This window comes from Micromys minutus, assembly GCF_963924665.1.
Source record: "Micromys minutus genome assembly, chromosome: 17".
In the NCBI taxonomy this organism is placed as follows: Eukaryota; Metazoa; Chordata; class Mammalia; order Rodentia; family Muridae; genus Micromys; species Micromys minutus.
In genome coordinates this window covers 25190044-25212687 of record NC_137952.1, presented here as the reverse complement: position 1 = coordinate 25212687, position 22644 = coordinate 25190044, and the positions used below count along the sequence as shown (strand labels likewise).

At 43.3% G+C, this 22644-nt stretch overlaps 1 protein-coding gene across 1 annotated transcript in view; it reads left to right on the top strand.

The window, feature by feature from the left end:
* RASGRP1 (RAS guanyl releasing protein 1) overlaps nt 1-22644 on the top strand; it is a gene marked incomplete at both ends in the record, with an annotated part of 55694 nt that overhangs the window by 14030 nt on the left and 19020 nt on the right. The window contains one exon of the mRNA XM_080931054.1: nt 18065-18177. Coding sequence (XP_080787180.1) covers nt 18065-18177 — 113 coding nt within the window. The remainder of the gene's footprint in view (nt 1-18064; nt 18178-22644) is intronic.

Genomic DNA, 22644 nt, shown 5'->3' with positions numbered 1-22644 from the left:
GAGGAAGAAGAAAGAAAGGAGGAAGAGGAAAGAGAGAGAAGGAGAGAGGGGTCACTATTTGGAAAGAGGCATGATGGGAACAAGAAAAGGAAGGCTATGGCTGAATATGACCATAGTATGTTATATACATGTTTTATACATTATGACATGAAATTGTCAAGCAGCAGCCTATTATAGTATGTAATTGGTGAGCATTCATAGCATCGAGTATGAAGAAGGGATAGGAAAGACCGACAAGGAGATACTTTGGTTCCACACCATGAATGTAAATGATCTATGCCCTGTACTAAGCATTCCGTGTCATATCTGCCTGTCCACACTCAGATGATGAATTCCTGGGTATTCAGAACAAAAAGAAACTAGACGTTAATATGTGCTTTTCCCACTGGAAGCTCTGCTTTCTTTTTTAAGGAAGTGAGAAAATTCAGTACTTCCGTCTGTGTGATGGAAATGCCTTGGCCTTGGTACAGCAAGGCGGAGAACAGATCCCCAGCAGAAGGCCACGGGAGGCCACATGGTTCTGTGGGTTTGGGACACTAGTCGTGACAGCTATTTACCAAGTGCTGCCCACAACAAACTGTTTTACTGTACTGTCTCATCTGCAAATATGGTCAAAAGTGATGAAAAGTTTTACAGGTTGTTCAAGGCTAGATGAAAATCAGTTTGCCTTGGTTTGAGCTGCCCCAGAAGCAGACCCTGAGACGAGGGTTTGAACACAAGCAATGTGCTTTAGAAGGTAGGCCTAGGAAAGGCTGGTGTGTGCAGAGAAGGCTGCTCATTACACTGCATCTTCAAGTGAACATTTATTCTGGAAGCCAAGGTAGAAGATGCCCTCAGCACCATCCCATCCAAGAGAAACGTTATGCACCACATCCCCCCCCCAGTCACTGTTCTGGGGATGTCCCTACAATTTCAGTATTAACTTAGTGTTACATTTCCAGCATATCCATCCAGTCTTTCATACAGTCAAGGGTGGGAAAGAGCCAGAGAAACTTGTCTGTTGGATGTGTACACGGATGTGTACACACTATGATGGTAAAGCCAGAGGGTTGGGAAGTGCACAGTTTCGAATTCTGTTACAGTCAAAGAAAGGCTTGTTGCCCCGTGTGTGTGGGTAGATACACACTGTATGAAAACCCAGAGCTAGTCAGTAGTAGTGCTTAATGCATATAATACAGCCATGGGTGTGGATAGATGTGGCTCTGGATACTTTCATAAGACATTCACAGCCCATGTTAAATGCACAGAAGGTCATTAAGCTTCTTCTCAGAAAGCTAAAGGACCCTGAATGTTCATCAGTAGAAAACTTCCGATGTTACAGGAGTGTTTGTTCCAGACAAAGATCCTTGAGGTCCAGTGCCGGTGGGGAACTACAGTGATTTTATGTTATTCATCTATTTTTTAAACTACGTTTAAATATTTTATTTTTTATGTATGTGTATGTCTGCTGCCTGCCTGCCTGCCTGTCTGCTGCCTGCCTACCTGCCTGCCTGCAGAGGCTAGAAGAGGATGTCCATCTCCGGGCACTGTAGTTAAGGTGGTTGTGAGCTGCCATGTAGGTGCTGGGAACTGAACCTAAGTCCTCTAGAAGAGCAGCCACTGCTCTTAACCACTAAGATACCACTCCAGCCCCCACCCCGACCCCAGTAAGCTTCTCACCTTTCTATCAATTTGAAAATTAATAGAGCAGCTGTGTGAGTCGAGGAGGCCCAATGGCTGGTCAGAGCATAGCAGTTCTGGCCTGAGAATGGAGAGACAGCACTTTGGGCTCATGAAGCTTAGACATGAAGTGGTACATGAAGACTAGCATTGGGCAACTCTTCACTCACCCTCACCAAAACCTACGTCCAGACCTCGACAAGATCAGTCCTAGGATCCAATAAACTGAATGTCATATAAAGGAGCAAAGGCCTGGTTCGCTATGGTGTGACCACATGGTAAGCATGAGCTAAGACATTGTAAGACATATCATATAGCATAGAGCCAGATGTGGTGGCTCATGATTATAGTCCCAGAACTGGAGAGGCTAAGACAGAAGGATTGCCATCAGTTTGAGGCAGGCAGGAAGACAGACAGGGAGAAGACAAGAGTAGGAGAGAGAAAGACTCGGTTATTTTAAACTAAACTAAAAAATGAGGCAGGACACCATGACTGGTAGCTGCAAAAGTAAGAGGTCAATAACAGTGAATTCAGAGGTAGCGTGGTGTTGGAAATAGCAGGTCAAGAGTTTTAAACAGCTCTTAAAACTCTGCTGAAGAACTCAAAGATGCACAGATGGGGAATTTCAACAGAAACAAAAGGAGCCAAATGAAAAGTCTCCAACTGAAAAATAGAAAGTATCAAAAAGTAAAACCTCTCTAGATGGGTTCAATTCTACACTGAACACTGAGAAGAAAATATCAGTTAAGTCTAAGGCAGGTCATCATTCCAAAAGGAAAAGACTGAGCAAAATCAACTCGAATTTCAGGTGATGTAACCAGGGTTCACTGGACACAAAAGGAGTCAAGAGAGCTGGGGATAAAGTTGAGAAACATTGTACTACCTGTTCTCAGGACTTATTGTGAAGCTGCAGTTTAATTAAGATGAGCAGGCACAAGAAACAACTAGATCAGAGGGACAGAATAACAGATTCAGGAGTAAACACACACACACACACACACACACACACACACACACACACACACACACACACAGCCAATTGCTCTGCCACAAAAATACCAAAGCAAGTCAATGAGAACAGCGTTCTTTCCACAAATGCTGATATAAGAAATCATTCAAACACACACGCATGCACACACACACACACACACACACACACACACGCACGCACACATGCACATACAGACATATGTTCATAAAGTATGCCACACATAAAAAATAACTTGAGATGACCCAATATATTTGATTTCAATACGGCTCCTAGAAGGAAATAGAGATGAATATTCATGCAAGATTTAAGAAGGTATTTCTAAAAAAGACGTGCAAGAACCCTATAAAAATGATATGTTTAACAAATTGGACTTAATAAAAATCAAATGTTTTACTTAATAGCATTGTTGAATAAATTAATACATAAGCTACTCAATGAGAGAAGGTTTTTAGTAATATATACCTGAGACAGAAAAATTTTGATCATTTTAACATACAATAGGACTCTCCCTTATTAATTATCTTTGGGGTTCTGTTTATTTGTTGCTGGGGATCGAACCCAGGACCTTGGATATACATGCTAGGCAAGTGTATATCTACCACTGAGATTCACTTACTTACCCTACCCTTGCCCCAGGCTGGTGAGTTGCTTTCTACCATAGCTCTCTGATTCACACCAAACTGATTCCTGATGTGTTTCCCAGTACATTTTTCCAGTTAGAGCTGGCCAGGCCCCAGCACAGAGTCTGCAAAATTGCTCAAAAACCACCAACTTAAGCACTTGTCATCTGTCTATCCCACTGATGTCTGAAGCTATAGGTATCTTCACGGAGCCATTTAGTAGTATGTACACCTACCCAAGGGAAAGGCCTGGATGACACAGTTCAGATTGGCCCAACTGAACTTGACTAATATCATCCCTTCTGTAGAACTCAACTCTAAAAATTACAAAATCTATGATTTGTTCCTGGGTATCTTAGTTAGGGTTACTATGGCTGTGATGAAACACCATGACCAAAAGCAACTTGGGGAGGGAAGGGTTTATTTTATTCACAGTTCCTCCTTATAATCGTTTACCATCAAAATCAATAAGGGCAAGAACTGGGAGGCAGGAGCTGATGCTGAGGCCATGGAGGAGTGCTGCTTACTGGCTTGCTCTTCATGGCTTACTCAGCCTGCTTTCCTATGGAACCCAGGAGTGACACCACCCGCAATAGGTTAGGCCTACCCCATCAAGTCAGAAAATGTACTAGAGGCTTGCCCACAGCCAGATCTTATGAAAACACCTTCTCAACTGAAGCTCCCTCCTCTCTGATGACTCAAGGCTTGTGTCAAGCTGACATAAAACTAGCCAGCACAAGAAGTATCTTGGCATGGTGGTTGAGTAGTAGCCCACAGAGTATTACCATTACTTTGTCACTAGAAAGGTAAATTCACTCACTGAAATCCCAATTGCTACCTATTATTAATGTTTCTTTATTGTTAGACAGTTTTCTTTGTGCTTGTAAATTTCTGAAGCATCGAGTCTCTGATACCTTTTCATAGTCACACCTTTCCTTCACTCCACACAGGCGAGCAGGTATTTTAGTGTTAGAAGGTAGAAGAAGGGGATAAATGTATCAAGTTGGGGACCATGTCCATCTACTGGGACTTACAATGAGACTTACACTCATTTTGTGTAGATTGGGGATAGAGGTGGCACTTTCCAAACAACTAAGAAGGAAATAACCACAGTTACGCCACTTAGCAGGTAGGTCAAGACAAAGCTTTGGAAGCTTTACGCTTCACCCTTGCTGCCTTCTTACACCTTTATGGGTATGAATTTCTTCCACTAGCAAATAAATAATGCAACTCCTGCTGATGGATGTGGGGAGTCTAAGGTCATTCACTTTTCTGTAGCCTTTAATATCCACCCATTATACCTGCTCATCTTGTAAAGGCCAAGCTTCGAGGCACTGAAGGATATGAACACCAAGGGACCCAGAGTCACAGTTTCAAGTGACTGAGCCCTCAAGTAACAAAATTAGCTAAATCGGCATAAACCCTCCATTGCTTCCTTACCTACGACAGCACAAACACACAGGGATGTTTACAGGCTCTCTACCCATCTTCTTGGGGGCTCTGCAGTCCAGGAAAGGTCTACATACAGAAGTTGAAATGGTGTCTGGATTCTTTACAAATGACTTGTCTCAAGCTAAAGCGATGTTTCAGTTGGTAAGATACCAGCATGAGCTCACTGGCCAGCCAACTCAGTGTGGTCGCTAAGCTCATCTCAGGAAGATTCCTGATGTCAGTCTCTGGCCTCCACTGCCACATGCTCATGCACCGCATCGACCCATGCATATGCCACACTCCCCCCAGCCAGCCAGCCAACCAACCAACCAACAAAAAAAATACCTTGCTGGGAAACTTAGCACTTGCGTTGAAAAGTACACAGCCTATCCAGTTTGGGCTCGCTTTATTTTGCTTTATAGTACTACCATCCAACCCAGAGCCTGGCACATGCTAGGCAAATACTTTACCATTAAGCCACAATCTCAAACTGTCAGTCTTTTACAGAATACTAGGTCAGAGGTTGCTTCTTGCCTCACTTGGAGGACTGTTTAGCTTCCAAGAAAAAGATCAAAGCAAGAGCCGCTTCTTGGTCTAGTGTGTGAGGTCCCCAACACCCTGACTTAGGTCTTCCTTCCTATCCCTCACTCCCTCCATATCACAACTTACTAATCCAACCAGCTTGGGCTTCCTTTCCCAAACATTTATCTCCGTCAACCCCAAACATAGAAATGATTACTTTTCCTGCACCACACTTACTAACATCTTACTCTGTCAAGCCTGACCCCTGCAGGACCCAGCTCCAGTGTCAGTCCCCCTTTTTCTGGAAGCCTAGCTATATCATCCTATCAAGTCTGGCCTTCCCTTCCTCTGAGCTGCCTTAGCATTTTGTCTGTAATTCCCTGGAGACCTTCGGTGTCTCCTGTTCTGCTTTATTGCTGATATCTCCTGGTGCTCAGCTTTCTGGGACAGCATGATCTTCATTATACCTGCAGCCCCACAGCACCTATCTCCTTGCTTTCCGAACAAAGAGCTTTTGACTAATTCCAAGCATGGAACTCCATCTCTGCTACTTGATGGTGGGCTATTCCTACTGGAGGCTGTTATGTAACCAGAGTTGATATTGAAAACACATTATAACTAGGACAACCCGGGAGCCTATCAACCCAAACAAAATGCCTTTTGAAGCATCCTGAGTATCAGTCCTGCATTAGTGCATCTTTTTCTAGATAAATATGCTTCCCGCTTACCTCGTAAGGCTGTGCCACTCAAATGAGGCAATGCACATAAAAATTCTTGTGGAGCAGAAAGTGGTTTGGAGATGTCAAGGCCGAAGGTGGTTCTCTGTAACCCAGTGTTGGGTTGAATCCCTGACCTTCAGTGTCACCCTGATTAGAGCTCCATTTCATTCAAAGCCACCTCCCTGCAGCAAACCAAGGTACTGTTGAGCAACTGATCAGGCCACCACAAGCCCAACAAATCTTGGAATCGATCCATTAACTCTCTTACATCTCTAAATATTATCTTTATCAAGACAGGCCTCTTTGCCTTTTTTAGGCTAAAGTGTCAATATTTTCAGACTTTTGAGAAATCTCATCATAATGTTAAAACCTGGGAAGCCTTTTTGAGCATTACTCATTTAAGGATACTATTTGCTATTGCACATTGACCTTAAAATCCAGGATCCTTAATGATTTCTGGATATCTCGGGCATTCTGACTCTCTTCTGTGTGACACTGGGCTGCTCTGCCCAGATCTATCAGTGGATTGACAATGATCAACAGAAACTAGGGTTTCTTCTTAGTTCCTTTGTCTTCACAGTTTTCCGTCTGCGTTTCCAGTGAGTTCTTCTTGAAGAATTGTGTTTGAGCTATCACTCTCACTTCCGCCCTGTGTCCCCGCCCATCTCCAAACCGTGGGAATACAAATCATTAGCTACTTCCTTCTCCTGAAGGCATTAACACTTTCCCACTAGGCACTGATTGCCTTTTTTGTGCTTATTGACCATTTCCAGTCACTCTCTTCTTGTATGATTCGTAAGCAGTAGACGCAGAATTCTGTTTCTGACTGTCTGACCCTTAGAGGGTGTGACCATTTCTGAGCCCTAGTTTGCTCATTCTCACACTTGACAGTGCCCCACTCTCACTCCTCCCAGCAGGGGCAAAGCCAGGAGAGAAGGCAGACATTGGGAATGGAGAGGAGCACTCAGTGTCCTAGACAGAGTTTAAACCATAGGATGTCTCCGTGATCCATGAGTCTCAAGCGTATAAGTAGCCTCATGTGTTGTCTCATAAGCACATGAAACACTGACCCGTTGAAGCATGACCACCCTGCTTTGACTATGGCCAACAGCCACCCTCTCCTTCTGTGCTGTCTCACAAAGCCTCTGGGTGATTGGCATTATTTTCACTATTAGTAGGTGAGGAATGGAGGTGATAAGGTGCAACTTATCTGAAATGAGATGAGTAGTGTGTGAGACAGCATGGGGACTTGAAATCACGGTCAGGGTTGCAGATGAAAGAGCATCCTTTGACGGTGCACTTGAGGGTGTCTGCAGCTTGTCCATAAAGGAGCATATAACATGATGGATGATGTGGCTAGAATGTGCTGTACACACATCTCAGAGATTCTCACCGACTACACACACAATGCATGCTTCCATGAAGGATCACAGTCAAGAGTGGTACAAAAACATGCCAATGGTCCCACGGCTACAAGGTGGCTGGCTGCACTAGACTGTCCTAGGTAATAACTGTTATTATGATGGTAGAATTTAACTTATTCATATTTAGTATAATTCTGAATTCCCTTTTAGATAGGACTTCTTCAGGGGTAAGGAAAAGGGTCATGTTTACTCTCCTGTAAATTCCCAAAGACCTCTAGCATCCTACTATGTATATATAACACTGAATACATCCTACTATGTATATAGCCATTTCTTTCACTCAAATCCAAATCAAATCAACAACAAAACACAGAGGCCAAAGGGAAAGACTAGAGCTGAATCTCTTCCGACAATGCTCAATGTCTCTCATGGTCTCTACCTGTGTGGCTGGGGAAAGCTTGGTGATGTTCAGTTTTGTATTTCAGCTGTTTCCATAATGCAGTCACATGACATTGGTTCATTACTCAGAACATTGTAAACCACGGTCTCTCTGGGTTCTTGGCCAACTGAATAGTGGCCAATGTCTTCCTTTCTATGGAAAAGATTCCCATCCACCATACAATTCCCCCATGTAGACCAACTGCCCACATCTTCACTCAGCCTTCTTCCTAACAACACCTTACATTCTGTGGGGCTCATGGAAAGATGAAGGTAAAACCTCATACAAGGAAGACACTTGCCAGGAACTAACTGCTCTGGAGACTGTGTTTGAGGGGAAGCCAAGTACAAACTCAGTATCCCAGATGGTGTGACAGATCACAGTGGACAGACCCTCTTGAGATTGTTAAGTGTTCTCTGAAGATCATGACTTGTTCCAGGACAATCAAGGAACAATAAAAGCATGTGAAAAAAAAATCATGCTCTAAATCTTACCAGAGAAATATGGACCACTCACCATTCATCACGGTGCTTTGGTGCTTTACGGTTTGCAAAGCATCTGTAAATAATCCATGAAATGTAAGCCAATCCTATTGGTTGACAAAAGAGGGGATGCTTACAGAGTAGTTGCAGGCTATGATAGACTATGATGACTTTTACCTTATGTGGTGAGTGATGGGTTTTTATACAGAATTGTTTGGATGGTGAGATTGCATTTGGTACCTCACTAGTTGAAATCAGCATCCCTGGTTGCTTTAAGGATGCTCTGTACTGACTATCATCGAGGTTATCTAGCATCTAGGCTTGTCAATCTGATAGGTTCAAGTTACACATGCAGAGAACCTTTTCTGAAAAAGGTTGAGGTCATGGCAAGCCAGAAATGCACAGATGGTCCTTACATTATTTCACTGTGTGGGTTTTGGGAAGTTCCCCTATTTAGTACCAGCTTAGCCTGCAGGACCCTCCCCAAGGCCTAGGGTTTTTTTTTAATTTAAGGAAAGCCACAATTACACATAATTTTACCATTTTTTTCATATATTTTGATGATATTATTTCCCTTCTGTCGATTCCTCCTAGATCTTCCCCACCTCCCTACTCATCCTCCCAAACTTTATGTTCTCTCTCTATCAAAAAAAAAAAAAAAGCAAAAACCCAAACAAACAAAACTCAGTAAGACAAAGAATACCAAAACAAAACATAAAAAGTGTGTGTGTCTACATACATACATATATATAATATTTTTTAAAAGCACACACACACAAATCTGAAATCTGTTTTGTGTCAGAAATGCCTAGAATTTAACAGAGCCGAGAGAAGAGAGGTGAAGTACAGACCCACATTTGCCACCCAGTTTGTAGTTCTGTCTTCTTCAAGCACCTTGACTGCTGCCCAGCCTCCCACCAACCACTCTCTGGCATTTCTCTGGCTCCCTCTGGAAAGTGGGACTTGGCCTAGTGCTTCATTTTGCCTGCCTAAATGCACTCCTAGGGCGACAGTGGAATAGGTCATGACCTGTTTGCCAATAAGACTGTGTCCGAAGCAGCTATCTTTAAACCAAACCAAACTGCTATACACTGATCAGCCAGGTAATTCTGCTGTTTGATGGGTGCTGGGAGTAAAAGGGGACACAGTCTTCCAACAGTGGTGCTTAGAGTCTGAAGTCACCGAACTAAACCAGAGTCAGCTCCCTGGGCCCTCCCCCCTGTACCACTTCCGCCACAGCCGTCTTTAGTTCTTTGCACTCCGCCCACTCGCTCTCAGAACTAGAGAGCGAGTATCCAATTTGCACACTCGCTAAGGACAACTTCCCCCTTGACTTCTCAGATCCCTGGTTCCACAGATGTGGCAGGTCCAGACTCAGGCAAGCAGCCCCCTAGGAAAACCAGCTGTTTTGTTCAGCAGAGGCAATGTAGTTAAAAAAAAAAAAAAAAAAAAAAAAAAACTTCTCTCACTTTAGGCAATCCATGCACTTGGTTAGACATTTATAGATTGCAATCACTCATCTAAAAAATCTAGGTCATTCTGCTTCATGCCCCAGAAGCAGAGCATGTCCAGAGAGAGATGTGTGTGTTGGTGCCTGGTTTGCTGGAGGAATAGAGAACACGTCTCCTGGCCATTCAGGCTACTGTCAGCTTAGGGAAGCCACCATCTTTATCCAGTGACCATTGGCTTATGGGCTGTCAGCATTTTAGATGGCCCAGGCAAATGGTACCAGCAGTAACTGCCTCCTGTGATCATAAACAGTGCTGGGTAAACAGAAAGGTTAGCATTGCTGGGAGGAGTTTTTTAGAACATATCCTGTAGTTCTACAAAGAAAGGTGAGTCTATATAGGTGGACCTGTTCTTTAAGGAGCTGGGTAGAGGGAGGAGAGGAAGGCACTGGTAGGAATATCCTTGTAGCATGAGTGGCTAAATGTTTAGACTTTTTCCAATGCTTTACTACCGCAAGGATAAGTGCCAAGGGAAGAATTCGGTGTTGGGGACCAAAGGCCCTTCCTGCTAGGTATTTAATTCACCAGCTCCATGACCATGACCAAGATATGTTGCCTCAATTTCTTATCCCTAATATCAAATCCACAGTCATCCTAGGGACCAGGAGTCAATCAACATAGGGAGGCTATAAAAGGACCCTAGTGAGTGATAATTAACCACTCTGTTAATTATCACGGGTCTGATGATGAGATTTGTATGGATTACCTGCCCTGGGATTTGACTGTCAGCCCCTCTACCACGCTTTGCTTCCCAACAGTGGCTTTATGTTGTTTCCCCGAGATAGACCAGAATGAGAATAGTTACACTATAGAAATACACAAATGCTGTAGACCGGGAACTCCTCATCCCTAGAAGAGCTGTTAAGAGCAGCCATACTGACTGGCAACCTTGTCCTCGGTCACATTCATCCAGCACAACACTTGGTTTCTCCACACTGTTCTTTCTAGTCTTGAAGGACTGAGGGCCTTTAAAAAATTAAGGTGACATGGATTATATGTTTAAATCTGATAAGCCAGTAGACGTTATAAAAGTATACGCAACCACAGTCCTTCATATGCACTTGATGTCTCATCATCAACAACATTAAAAATCCCTGAACCTGATACAAAACCCAGAGAGTTTGGGGTGTACTTTCCTGAAGCAACACTTGCCCCATTGTTGTATGTTCAGAGTTGTGAGTGTGCCTGTTAGGTTCTGCCTGGATCTAGTCTGCCTTCATTTCTGGGATACTGATCTTTGACAAGTCCAGCCTTGCCCGTGGATTTCGGATCCTGGCTTCTCAGATCCCTGGATGGAGCATACTTTTTCATCCTGTTATGCAAGCCAGCCCACCTCCATGCGTCTTCCTTCTCAATTTGCTGATTTCTGACATTCTGCCGTTGATACCCTCAACATCTTCCACACATCAAGATGTTTCCATGGCAACCGAAACAAAGAGGACACAAAGACTGTGCATTATACTTTCTCTCTGGTGTCAGTCACGTGCCTTTGTGCTTCCTGTCAGCTTTGCCTTGTGGCATTTTCATCTCGTCCCTCCGACAAGTCTCACTGAAAAGCCACCCCTTCCCTGTCAGCAAGCTTGGGAATGTGGTATGCAACCTTTGCTGGGTTTTCTCACCGAATTTAGACCACACGGAAGCAGTTGAACTGTCTAAAACTAGAAGCTTATTTAAATCTAAGGCAAAACTAAAAAGGAAGAGTGACTGAGGTGGCTTAGACACAGCTGGACCTTGACATCCCAAGTCACCTTGCCAGATGCCTCCTGAGGCCCTCTCTGAACAAGCACAGAGTTCAGGCCTCTCCCACTTCCCCTTCCTCTTCCCCTTCTCCTTCCCCTTCCCCTTCCCCTTCCCCTCCCTGTGGGCTCTCTCACTTCTCCTAGTCTTCCCACTGTTCAGCATGGTCCCTATGATCCTTCTTCCAAACATTTGATGCTTAAATCTATTAGGTCTGCTGACTATGGTTTCTTCTTCAGCTAGATTCGGAGTTCTTTAATGGCAGCATTCCCTCAGCTCTTCAGATACTTTAAGGAACCTAGGACATTGCTCCTTGTAGAATACATTCATGATAAATATTGGTTAATAATATAAAAGCATGTTTTTGCAGTTCTGGGCATGGAATCCAGGGCCTTTTACATGTTAAGCAGGTGCCCTCTCATGGATTGGCACCTTTGGGCATCCTGCCATCTCTTTAAAATGTATATATAGAACGGTTTGGGAGTCATGTGTCTTTATTGGTACAAATAGATACCAGATGCCCATCCACTGACCTGTAGTGCTTTTAAAGGGAAAAGGGTGATTTGGTAGAAATAGAGATAAAGGGCAGTTGAGAATCTATGGTTCTGTACAGCATAGCTCTCGCCTGTTCTGAGACTGATGGTAGAAAGTATATTGTTGGCTCATATACAGATGACTCCAGAACCCACATACCCACTTCGCTTCCATTCACTCCATCAAGCAAATGGTCCACAGGTTAGATGTTTCATTATGGCATTTCCCAAGCAGCATGTGTCCATCATTCCACGAGTCAAGTCACAGAGAATATAAGAGTGACATCTTGCATGCCACCGAAGTTTCAACCCCTTGGAGAATTAGCAGCAGCAGATGGTAGTGAAAAATTATGCACATTTTATTATGCATTGCACATTTTGCTTATTAGAATTTTTTCATATGACACTCTGCATTTTTAAAAGCCTAAAGATGAAAACAGAGTGGAATTATTCATTGAAATATTTAAATCAGCTTACAGCAATTATAACCAACTATCAAAATAATATCCAGCACCCTGAAAGGTAGATAGATCCTCCTGACCAGCATCTTGAAGAAGTGTGTTTGTTCTGTGAGATGAAGGCAGGAAGGGAATGTTCCCTTGGTGAGGTTATCTAGTCATCAAAGGTCATATGAGGGAAAGATGGTGATAGGACAGTGGCAAAAGACTAAGTTAGTCTCATTGAAAAAGGAGAACCCGGAAGAGATAAGAGGTGACACCCTGTCTAGAGAACAGAGAAAGTTCTCTCTGCTCTTCCTCTTGCTTCATCCCTGCCTGCCTTTACTCAGTGAGCCATCCCCTCCTGAACTTACCATTTGCCAGCTCTCACTCCCACAGAAACCATGTGGGATTCACAAGCCACCATGTGGGCATGTCACTGGAGCTCTAGAAGAAGAAGGGGGATGTGTGAAGATGCTTGTGAACCTTGGGCAAGACTCCCTGGCATCTAAAAGACAATATTCAAGATCAGGATGGAGCAACCATGGCATGTAAGAGACTTCTAGAAGTGATCAGAATGCAAAGGTCATTCTTCCATATACAGATTGACTCCAATTAGGCTTTCTCGCAGCATTTCTAGAACCTAGAGCCAGAGGGCTGAACACAGTATTAAAGCTCGCTTGAGTAAGCTTCGCATTTAATACATGAGTCCTTTGGCCACACAGCATGCAGCCAGGTATGTAGAAAATCAAAAGGGTTCTGGAATCAAGCAGACTGGGCCAGGTCCTTCTCTCTATGCTCCATTGTCTTTTTGACCTAGGACATATTACCCAATCCTTCTACCCTTGAATTTCCTCCGCTGTAAACTGTGAACTACATGAACAATGTTGGGTTGTTCTGAGACTTAGGAGTTACACTGCCATGCTTAGCGCAGCCTCGGTCTGCAGAGGGTTTTAGTAAATGGGAATCACTATTCCAACATACTCTTTGGGTATCACCCAGACTCCAAGCCCCCTGTGATGGGAGTGCTTTCGGCATTGGGTTTGCACATCAGCTATTCTTTTCTGCCACCTGTTAAGCCAAATTCTGTTTCTTGCATTGTCTGTCCATCAACTCGGATGCTACCTTTTGCAATCTCACAGAACAAATCTAAACGTTCCAACAAGCCATATAAGATATTTGAACACAGTTTCAGTGTCTGCCTAATCTTCTCCATGGTAAGCCCCTTTAGATCTGTGGATCCTTCTAAAGACCTTGCGTGATCTGAGGATTCTTGTGGGACTCTTCGATCCTGTGTGAGCAGCCATGAGAATTTTTTTGCAAGTCATATTTGCAAGTCATAGAAAATGTGGGGATAGCAAGTCTTAGGGACAGTCCATCCTGAATAAATTTGTGTGACCATGCTAGTGTGTGCCTCTAACAAGTATGGTGTGTAGCTTCTCCTACCTTTCACCACGGTGTTGAGGGATATGAGCACCACTACCTCTACAGAGAAAAGCATGTTGTAAACCATATTGTCAAGTGTTGCACTGAAGAGTTACTCCTCATAGCTCTCATTGTGTTTGTTGTATTACCCTCATGTTCCCCTCTGTGTGTAATGCTTCTCACATGACTTGAAGTTCCTCCCCTTCAACTTGAGACTGAAAAGCATGACCCGTTTAATCTACAGAATGAGACAAGAGACAGTGAACCACTTCCCAGCAGTGTTTAGGAGACCTTGGATATTTCCATGTAGCTTTCAATGTCCTGTCATCATAAGAAAACATACTCATACTAGCTTACTGGTCCAAGGATGCTGGGAGACTTGTAGGACCTCAGCAAAGGTATCTAGATCAACCAACATACAGACAAAGCTATGATCATGCACAGAAGCAAAGCCCCTCAGATGTTTTTAAAAAGCATTCATTATATAACATTTTTGTGCCAAGGGACAATTATTACTGAGATTATGTGGGCCACAAAACATACATACATACATACATACATACAGAAAACAGTTCCAATCCTATCTTACCAGAATATAAATTTCAAAGAATGTATGGGTGGGATATTTACAAAACCATCATCAAGTTAAATAGAAATGTTTCATAGAAATGTTTTTACCAAATAGCAAAGGCCAAGTGAATTAGCAAAGAAACACAAAATGTCAGGGGGTTCCGATTTGGCATAGTTCATGTTGTTATTCGGCCCATGTTCATGGAGTACCTACTGTGTGTCAGCACTAGACTGGACTTTAAAAAGAGACTTGGGGTGAGGGGTGCACAAGGCTCAGGACCCAGAAAATCTGCATTTGTTTGAAATTTTAGAAAGTTGAACATTTTAAAAAGGCCAATGGGACAAACAGATCATATGTGCTATGAAGAAATCCAAGCAGAGTAATGGCTACATTAAGTAGTCAGAGGAAGAACTCTTATGAGATGAGACGTAGGTGCTGTGACAGACCCAGGGGAAGAAAGAAAACATCGAGGGCCATGGCAAATGCAAAGACAGTAATCTAACGTCAGGCTCGGAGTGTTTATGGTGGACACAGAAGTATAGAGAGGGGAAACATTTCAAAATGAAGTGGGCCATATTCAGAGGCCAGGACATACAGAGCTCTGTCGGCCACCATAAACACTATGTAATTTGGAATGGGTTAAGAATGTGACCTGAGTGTCCAGGCTTCAGGAGCTGTGTGGAGAAGAAGTTGTGGATAGAAAAGAGCAGAAGGAAACCTGCTAGTTAGCTTGTTGCACCATAGTGGCTACTCTAGAGAGAAGAAGGCAGGTAACAGGTGTGTTTTAGAAACAAGATCAAGACTCAGTGATGGATCAAGTACCAGAGAAAGTGAAGAATTGCAAATGAATTCTACGTTTAATTTTAATAAGTCAGAGGGTGGTTGGTGGTGCCATTTCTGTAGACAAGGAAGGGTGGAGGAGAAGTAAACCAGAAGAGAAGTCAAGGGCTGTGTCCAGATGAGTTCACTTGGACTTAGACCTTTATGGAGACAATGCTGGTGGACATATTAAGTCTGTTTTCAGTGCTGAAAACAGAAGTTGGCAGATATTCTCATGGAGAGGGTGTTAGTCAGAGTCTAGATTAATTTATCTAGGCGAAGAGTTCACTTTTTAATTTAAAATTTAAGAAGTTTTCAATTTAAAAAAAATGTCAGCAGAAAGAAGTGGGAGGATTAGAGTGTAGCACAAGCTGACATTTAAGAGCTTAGCAGAGGGAGAGGAGACAGAGAGGAGCCTGAGAGAGACGTGACAGAGTGTGGAGCAATGAAGCCAAGAGAAGAGTGCCTTCCGGGAGGAGACTCATCGGTGTGGCTTTGGTTGGACTGAAGACTAACTGAATCATGAAGTAAGATGAGGATAGGGAAGCTAATGAAGTGTGGATCTGGTCGATAACCTAGCTGTGGTGGCTCATGCTTGGGATCCCAGAAGTTGGGAGGCTAAGGCAATAAGATCTCCAGTCCAAGACCAATCTAGGCCAAGTATAGAGCTCCTGTAAAACCAACTATCCAACAAACAGACTTGTAGAGACGGACGTTGAAATGACAAGTGGCTGGAAGAAAAAAAGGAGGGGTGACCCTGAGATCTTGAAGAAGAGAGAAACAGAAATGCAGAGATGCAGGATCTATTTACTTTTAGTTTTAGTAGAAAACATGGGAGCACAGTTAAATGTCAGTGGGCATAAAAACTGACAGGGAAAATGTTGATACTGAAGGCTCATCAGGGTAAATAAGCTTAGAAGCCCTTGAAAAGAGGAGATGGGAGCAGAGAGGAGATGTGGGCTTCCACATGGCCTTCCAAGGTAAATAGGAGGCAGGTCGTGAGGGCTGTAGAGAGCCAGTAAGCACTTGAGCTTTCCCAAATACATGTGACTTTAGATCAGCATTTGGGGATTCAGGACTTCTAAGGCCATGTCCTGTTATTACAACTCACTGAACTTGAAACAGAATGAAAATGATCACCACTTTTACAATGTATTTTAGAAGGCATTACAGATGGACAGTAGTTCATCTAGATAGAGAGTTGATAGGTAGAGAGATAAATAAATAAATGATAGATAGATGATGTGTATAAGTAGATAATAGATATAGATAGATACATAAATAAAGATGGATGGATGGATGGACAGACAAACAGATTGGGTCTTAGATAAAACTTTACCACTATAAACAAGGCAATTGTTATAAGAATAATATTTAATTGGGGCTGGTTTCCAGAGGTTCAGCCCATTATCATCAAAGTGTGAACATTGCAGCATCCAGGCAGGCATGATGCAAGAGGAGCTGAGAGTTCTACATCTTCGTCTGAAATCTGCTAGCAGAATACTGGCTTCTAGGATGAGGGCATTAAAGCCTAAACCCACAGTGACTCTCCTACTGCAATAGGGCAGTGCCTTCTAATAGTGCCACTCCCTGAGCTGAGCATATACAAGCCATCACAGATAGATAGATAGATAGATAGATAGATAGATAGATAGATAGATAGATAGATAGATAGATAGATGGATGGATGGATGGATGGATGGATGGATGGATGGATGGATGGATGGATGGATGGATGGATGGACGGTGAATGTACAGATCTACTTATAGAGATGAGAATGGAATTGAGAGGTGTTACACCAGAACTACCTAACCACCAGCAGTCATTCCCATCCTTAGGTCCAATAAGTAAGAAGATAAGACTGAGATTCTAGAGAGCACAGTAGCCATGAGGGAAGGGCCGACCACCATGACAACTCATCCAGGATGTAGGAAACAAGTTAAAGCAGAGAGGGATGACAGAAACAACCTGACTTCTTTCTTCTCTCATTCCTTGATGATTGTTTCAAAAGACTAAAGACAACTGGAACCCAGCTAGCAAGTGTTCCTGACTAATAAGGTTCATGGCGAAAGTCAGAGAGTAGACAGGGTAGGGACAAGCAGCACAGCCCCTGACATTTCATATCATAGAAACAAAACCGGTGCTGGAACCCACTCCAAAAGGCAACATTGCACCCAATGCTACTACATAGCACACAGCTTGCTAGCCAGTGGGATCTGGAAACACCCAGGTAGTGGTGCTTTTGTGGTGGACCCTCAAAATCCACCACTATTCTTCATATGTAATGTTTATTTCATTTCACCACAGGGACTTTCAAAATGGCAAAGCTTAAACTTCAGGCCCCTCACTTTCACTTTCAAGGCCAGGACAGGGCCCTAGAAATGTATCCAACTAGCTATGTGCCTTTATAAAACTTGTAAAAGATATTTATCCTAACTGAATATTAATCCTGTGGCTTCCCACTCTGATGCTAGAGCAAGTCCCTCTCAATCTCCAATTGCATAAACGCTTAGTTCCATACAACCCACAGCTACCTCTGCTTTCCATCTGGATGTAGACTTTATCCCTTTGATACAACTCTATCACCTTTGGGGCAGCTTGATTCATATGCTTTTGGGGATAGGCAAGAGTTACAGAAGGATGGTGACATCCAAGAGGAGAGACCGGCGAAGCACTGGGCAGCTGAAGGAGAACTGTAGTTGAACAGCCCTAAGCTGTCTGTCCTTTGGAATTTTGGTGGCTTGGGGTCCCTGCCCTCTCTTTCTGAGAGACTCACGTGCTGCTCTATTTCTCTTTGCACTTTCAGATGCGGATGGAAACCTGTGTCGAAGTAACCAGCTGTTACAAGTCATGCTAACCATGCACCGGATCATCATCTCCTCTGCCGAGCTGCTGCAAAAACTCATGAATCTATATCCTTGGGTATCATAAGCATACTGCTTTTCCAAGTGTGATTCTATTTCAGTTGACTTGGAATAAACGTGAGCAGTAAATGCCTGTACCTGTCCTTTTAAGGATATGGTTGTGTGTTTGAGCACTGGTGTGTGTGTGTGTGTGTGTGTGTGTGTGTGTGTGTGTCTTCTTTTAGGTAGTACAATATTATTTATGCAGATTTCTCTGTGTGGTAGATGGTCAAGGAAGTCAACATACAAATGCAGGCAACATTAATATCGCCTGTGAATTTTTAAAAAAGATCTTTCATTATACAATTTGTTGCATATCATATTCATCTTGCGAAACTGACCAGGGCAGTTGTGAATCTTAAATGATATGCTTTTAATTGCTTTTTTTAATTAGAGATTCTCTGTATTTACATTTGAAGTGTTATTTCCTTCCCCCATCCCACTCCCATCTCCCCTCCCCATCCACTTGTCTTCACGAAGGTACACTAGCTCCCAATCGCCCTCTCCACATCAGTGCCTTTGTCATTCCCCTACATTGGGAAAACGTACCCTCCCTGGACGAAAGGCCTCTTCTCACATTGATGCCAGACACTGCCATCTTCAGCTACATATGCAACTGGAGCCATAGGTCTCTCAATGTGTGCTCAATGGTTGGTGTTTTAGTTGTGGGATGTTGTGGATGGTTTGGTTGGTTGATAATGTTGTTCTTCCCATGAGGTTGCAACCCCTTTCAGCTCCTTCAATTCTTTCTTCAGCACTTTCATTGGGGTCCCTGTGTTCAGTCTGAAGGGTAGCCTCAAACATGCTCAGCTGTATCTGTATGAAAATGATACATTTCTTGAGGGACTTGATATGAGTTCTTCAGCCCTCCTGGGCTCTGAAGAAAGGTTCAGCCACATGACCTGTACTACATGGACTTCTTGGTGTAGGCCGTGGCACTGTGTGCTGGTTAGACCTTGCTGGATGTGGACCTCCTGTGGTAGGGTATAGCAGTTGCCTGCTTTCTCCTTCAAAATGCTGGTGATACTGTGAGCTGTCGTCCTCAAAGGAAAAGTACAGTTGGAGACATGAAACCAGTTAGCTAGCTCCTGAGACCCAGGTCTCTGGGGCTGAGTCAGGACATGTGACTGTGCCAGTTCTTTTCCAAGCAATACAAGAAACACCACAGCCTGACTTAGAAAAGGGAAACACAACAGCCCTTCTCTAAACTGCCACGAAGCTGTCTCTTCCATCTCAGAGATCGGTGTCCCGGGGTAGAGCATTAGGAGGGCCAGCTATTGAGAGACACTTGTGATGAGTGAGCGCCCCCTCTGTAGAGAGTTCAAACCAATTCAATCTGTTTCTTATGACTTCATGCACCAGCCACTGTGAACAACACCAGCAATTAAGCACTCCTTCCTCAAAATGCACTGGCCTCGGGACTACATGTGCTTGAGTGGCCTCCTTTGGGGCACCACTGGGTACTGTTTCTGCAGCAACCCCTACACCGCCCGCCCATCCCATCCTCCACACTCCACCCCCACTCTCTGGCTCAGCCTGTCAGTGGCACCTGCTCCCCAGCCATGACACATTCAAATGTCCCCTGGCTAAAAATAAACTCTTAACCCTGTTTCCCCTTTATTCAACTGTTAGGATTAGAAATTTGATGTGAAACCTTCTTAAATAGTCTGCCTTCACAACCTCCGATCTCTACTCCTACTCATTGCTAAGCACAACGACCAGCTCCTACCCAAGTAACTCAGACTTTCCTCCCTTGTTGCTGTGGCCTCCCAGCTGCCAGGCTCATACCTTCCAGAAGCACAGAACATCACAGAAGTCCATTCCTCTGAGACCTTTTCCCACAAACTTATGTACCCTCCCATGTCCTTCTCGGGTGAGCTCTCCCCTGAATACACTTGCACACAGGGTCTTCTCACTCAGAAACCTTTTAAGGGTACTTTCACACAATGATGTCCTCCACCAATCTGGGGGCCCAGGATGATTTTTTTAGGCTTACATTTATCTATTATAAACTGTTTTCTCAAAGGTCTGGACCGGTCTGTCCTAACATTTTAATTGTATCAAATATATTTATTAGCTTGCCCCTTGTGTTTTTGTTTTTCTTAAACAAAAACTTGGCATACCGGTTCCTCTTTAAGTCTGCATTGGCTTTGTGTTTTCAGTTGCAAGCAACAGTACCATTACCTAAACCACAAGCAGCAGGGCCAGTCGGTTGCCTTTGCCATGACCCAGCAGCCAAAGGACTTCCTCCTTCTGAAAGATGCTTGGAAGAGCTTCCTAGTCCTAGTCCGAGGGCTACAGAGAGGTACACAAAACACAGTTTGTGTGCACAAAGTCCTGGGAAGACAGAGAAGAGGGCACACTGCAAAACAAACCAGCCACTTTGACTTAACATTTAAATCTTTGACTTAACATTACAAAAGAGCTCAATGTGTGTGTGTGTGTGTGTGTGTGTGTGTGTGTGTGTTTCCCTTTTACTAAGGAATAAACATTTCAATGAGTTAAAAAAAATGATAAAAGCATAGAACCTCAAAAGTATCAAGAATGTACTTTGTGTTGTTTATGTTACCATCACATGTTTTCTTAATGTAACACAGAAATGTGCGGCCATTCGTGTTCTTGGCCTCTGAACTTTTCTTTTCATCCATTCGTCACTGGTAGCCAGGCATGCTTTGATTTTATGCGTGTTGTTGATGTGTGAGATTTTGTGTGGATTTGCTATCATTTGTATTTGTGTGTGTGCATGTGCATGTCAAGAATATATGTAATAAGAAATCAATGTATTCACATTTAATTTCCAAATTAGTCTTACATCTATTAAAATTACAAATTTTACCAAAATTCTTTGTGTTTTCAAATTTAGTTTGCTCACCTTTAGGATTTACATTTTAGGTTTATTTTTCTTGAGTTGTAATTTATCCAATGGGTTAACATTGTCAAAGGTGTTTGAAAGCTGAGCATAAGATCAGTAAGATTTAAACTTCAAACCACACGTCTACTGCACTTAATCAAATATCTAAACCCGTGTGTTCACGATGCTCAAAATCATTGAGGTGCACATGGTTTCAAATGTATACCGGCCTTCCTCGTAAACACAGCACTGTGGTTCTGTGAACACTGTCTTTTCTGAATTTAAGCCAGTTTTCCCAAGGTTTCCAGTAGTTTCACATCTACTGAGAGAGGACTGACTCCACTCTGGTTACGTGATCTCAGCTGGTTGTAGCTGGCCCCTCGCACCAGCCCAGCTGTAATTCACTGACCCCTACATTTGCAGTTATCATGTCCCCATTATTCTGAGAGAAAGAAGCCATAGTCTTGTGGGGTAGACTGAGAAATAACTTGCTTTTCAATCTGCCAGAAAGAAAGGTGGTAGGTCACACCCACGTTTACCACCAGATTAGTAATTTTTTATTGGATATTTTAAGTATTTACATTTCAAATGTTATCTCCTTTCCCTGTGCCCCCCTCTTCCATCCCCTCTCCCTACTTCTGTGAAGATGCCCCCCCTTCCACTCACCCACTCCCATCTCACAGCCATGGCCTTCCCCCTACACTGAGGAAATGAGCCTTCACAGGACCAAGAGCCTCTCCTACCACTGATGCCCAACAAGGCCATCCTCTGCTACATGTGCAGCCGGAGCCATGGGTCTCTCCATGTGTACTCTTTGGCTGGTGGTGTAGTCCCTGGGAGCTCTGGGGGTTCTGGTTGGTTGATATTTTTCTTCCTATGGGGTTGCAAACCTTTCAGCTCCTTCAGTCCTTTCTCTAGCTTCTTCATTGGGATCCCGATGGTTAGCTGCAAGCAGCCTCATCTGTATCAGTAAGGCCCTGGCAGATAAGGAGGTGTCCATATCAGGCTCTTGCCAATAAGCACTTCTTGGCATCAGCAATAGTGCTTGGGTTTGGTGGCTGCATATGGGATGGATCCTCAGGTGGGGAAGTCTCTGGCTAGCCTTTCCTTCAGTCTCTGCTCCACACTTGATCCCTGTATTTTCTCCTGTGAATATTTTGTTCTTCCTTCTAAGAAGGACTGAAGTATCCACATGTTGGTCTTCCTTCTTCTTGAGCTTCACATGGTCTGTGAATTGTATCTTGGGTATTGGGCTTCTTCTCAGCACCTCATAGTACCCTCTCATTCATCTGTTTCTTAAAAAATAAATAAATAAATAAATAAATTAATTAAAAAAAGTTTGCTTTGTACCTCAAAAGTTTTCTAAACACAAGTATATTCTTTTGTTCTTTCAAAATATTCAGAGTTATAAAGATGGATAAAATGTTCTTTGCTTGTAGTTTTTGTATTATTCCATGACTTTGTCTGATTTGCCAAGTAGTATACAAGGTTAGTCAACTAATGCCCAGTGTGTGTGTGTGTGTGTGTGTGTGTGTGTGTGTGTGTGTGATGTTTGTGTTATTTCTTTTTAGTTCTCAATACATTTGAATATGTATGGATATAGAGTTCCCTAAATCACTGCCTAAATAGCTA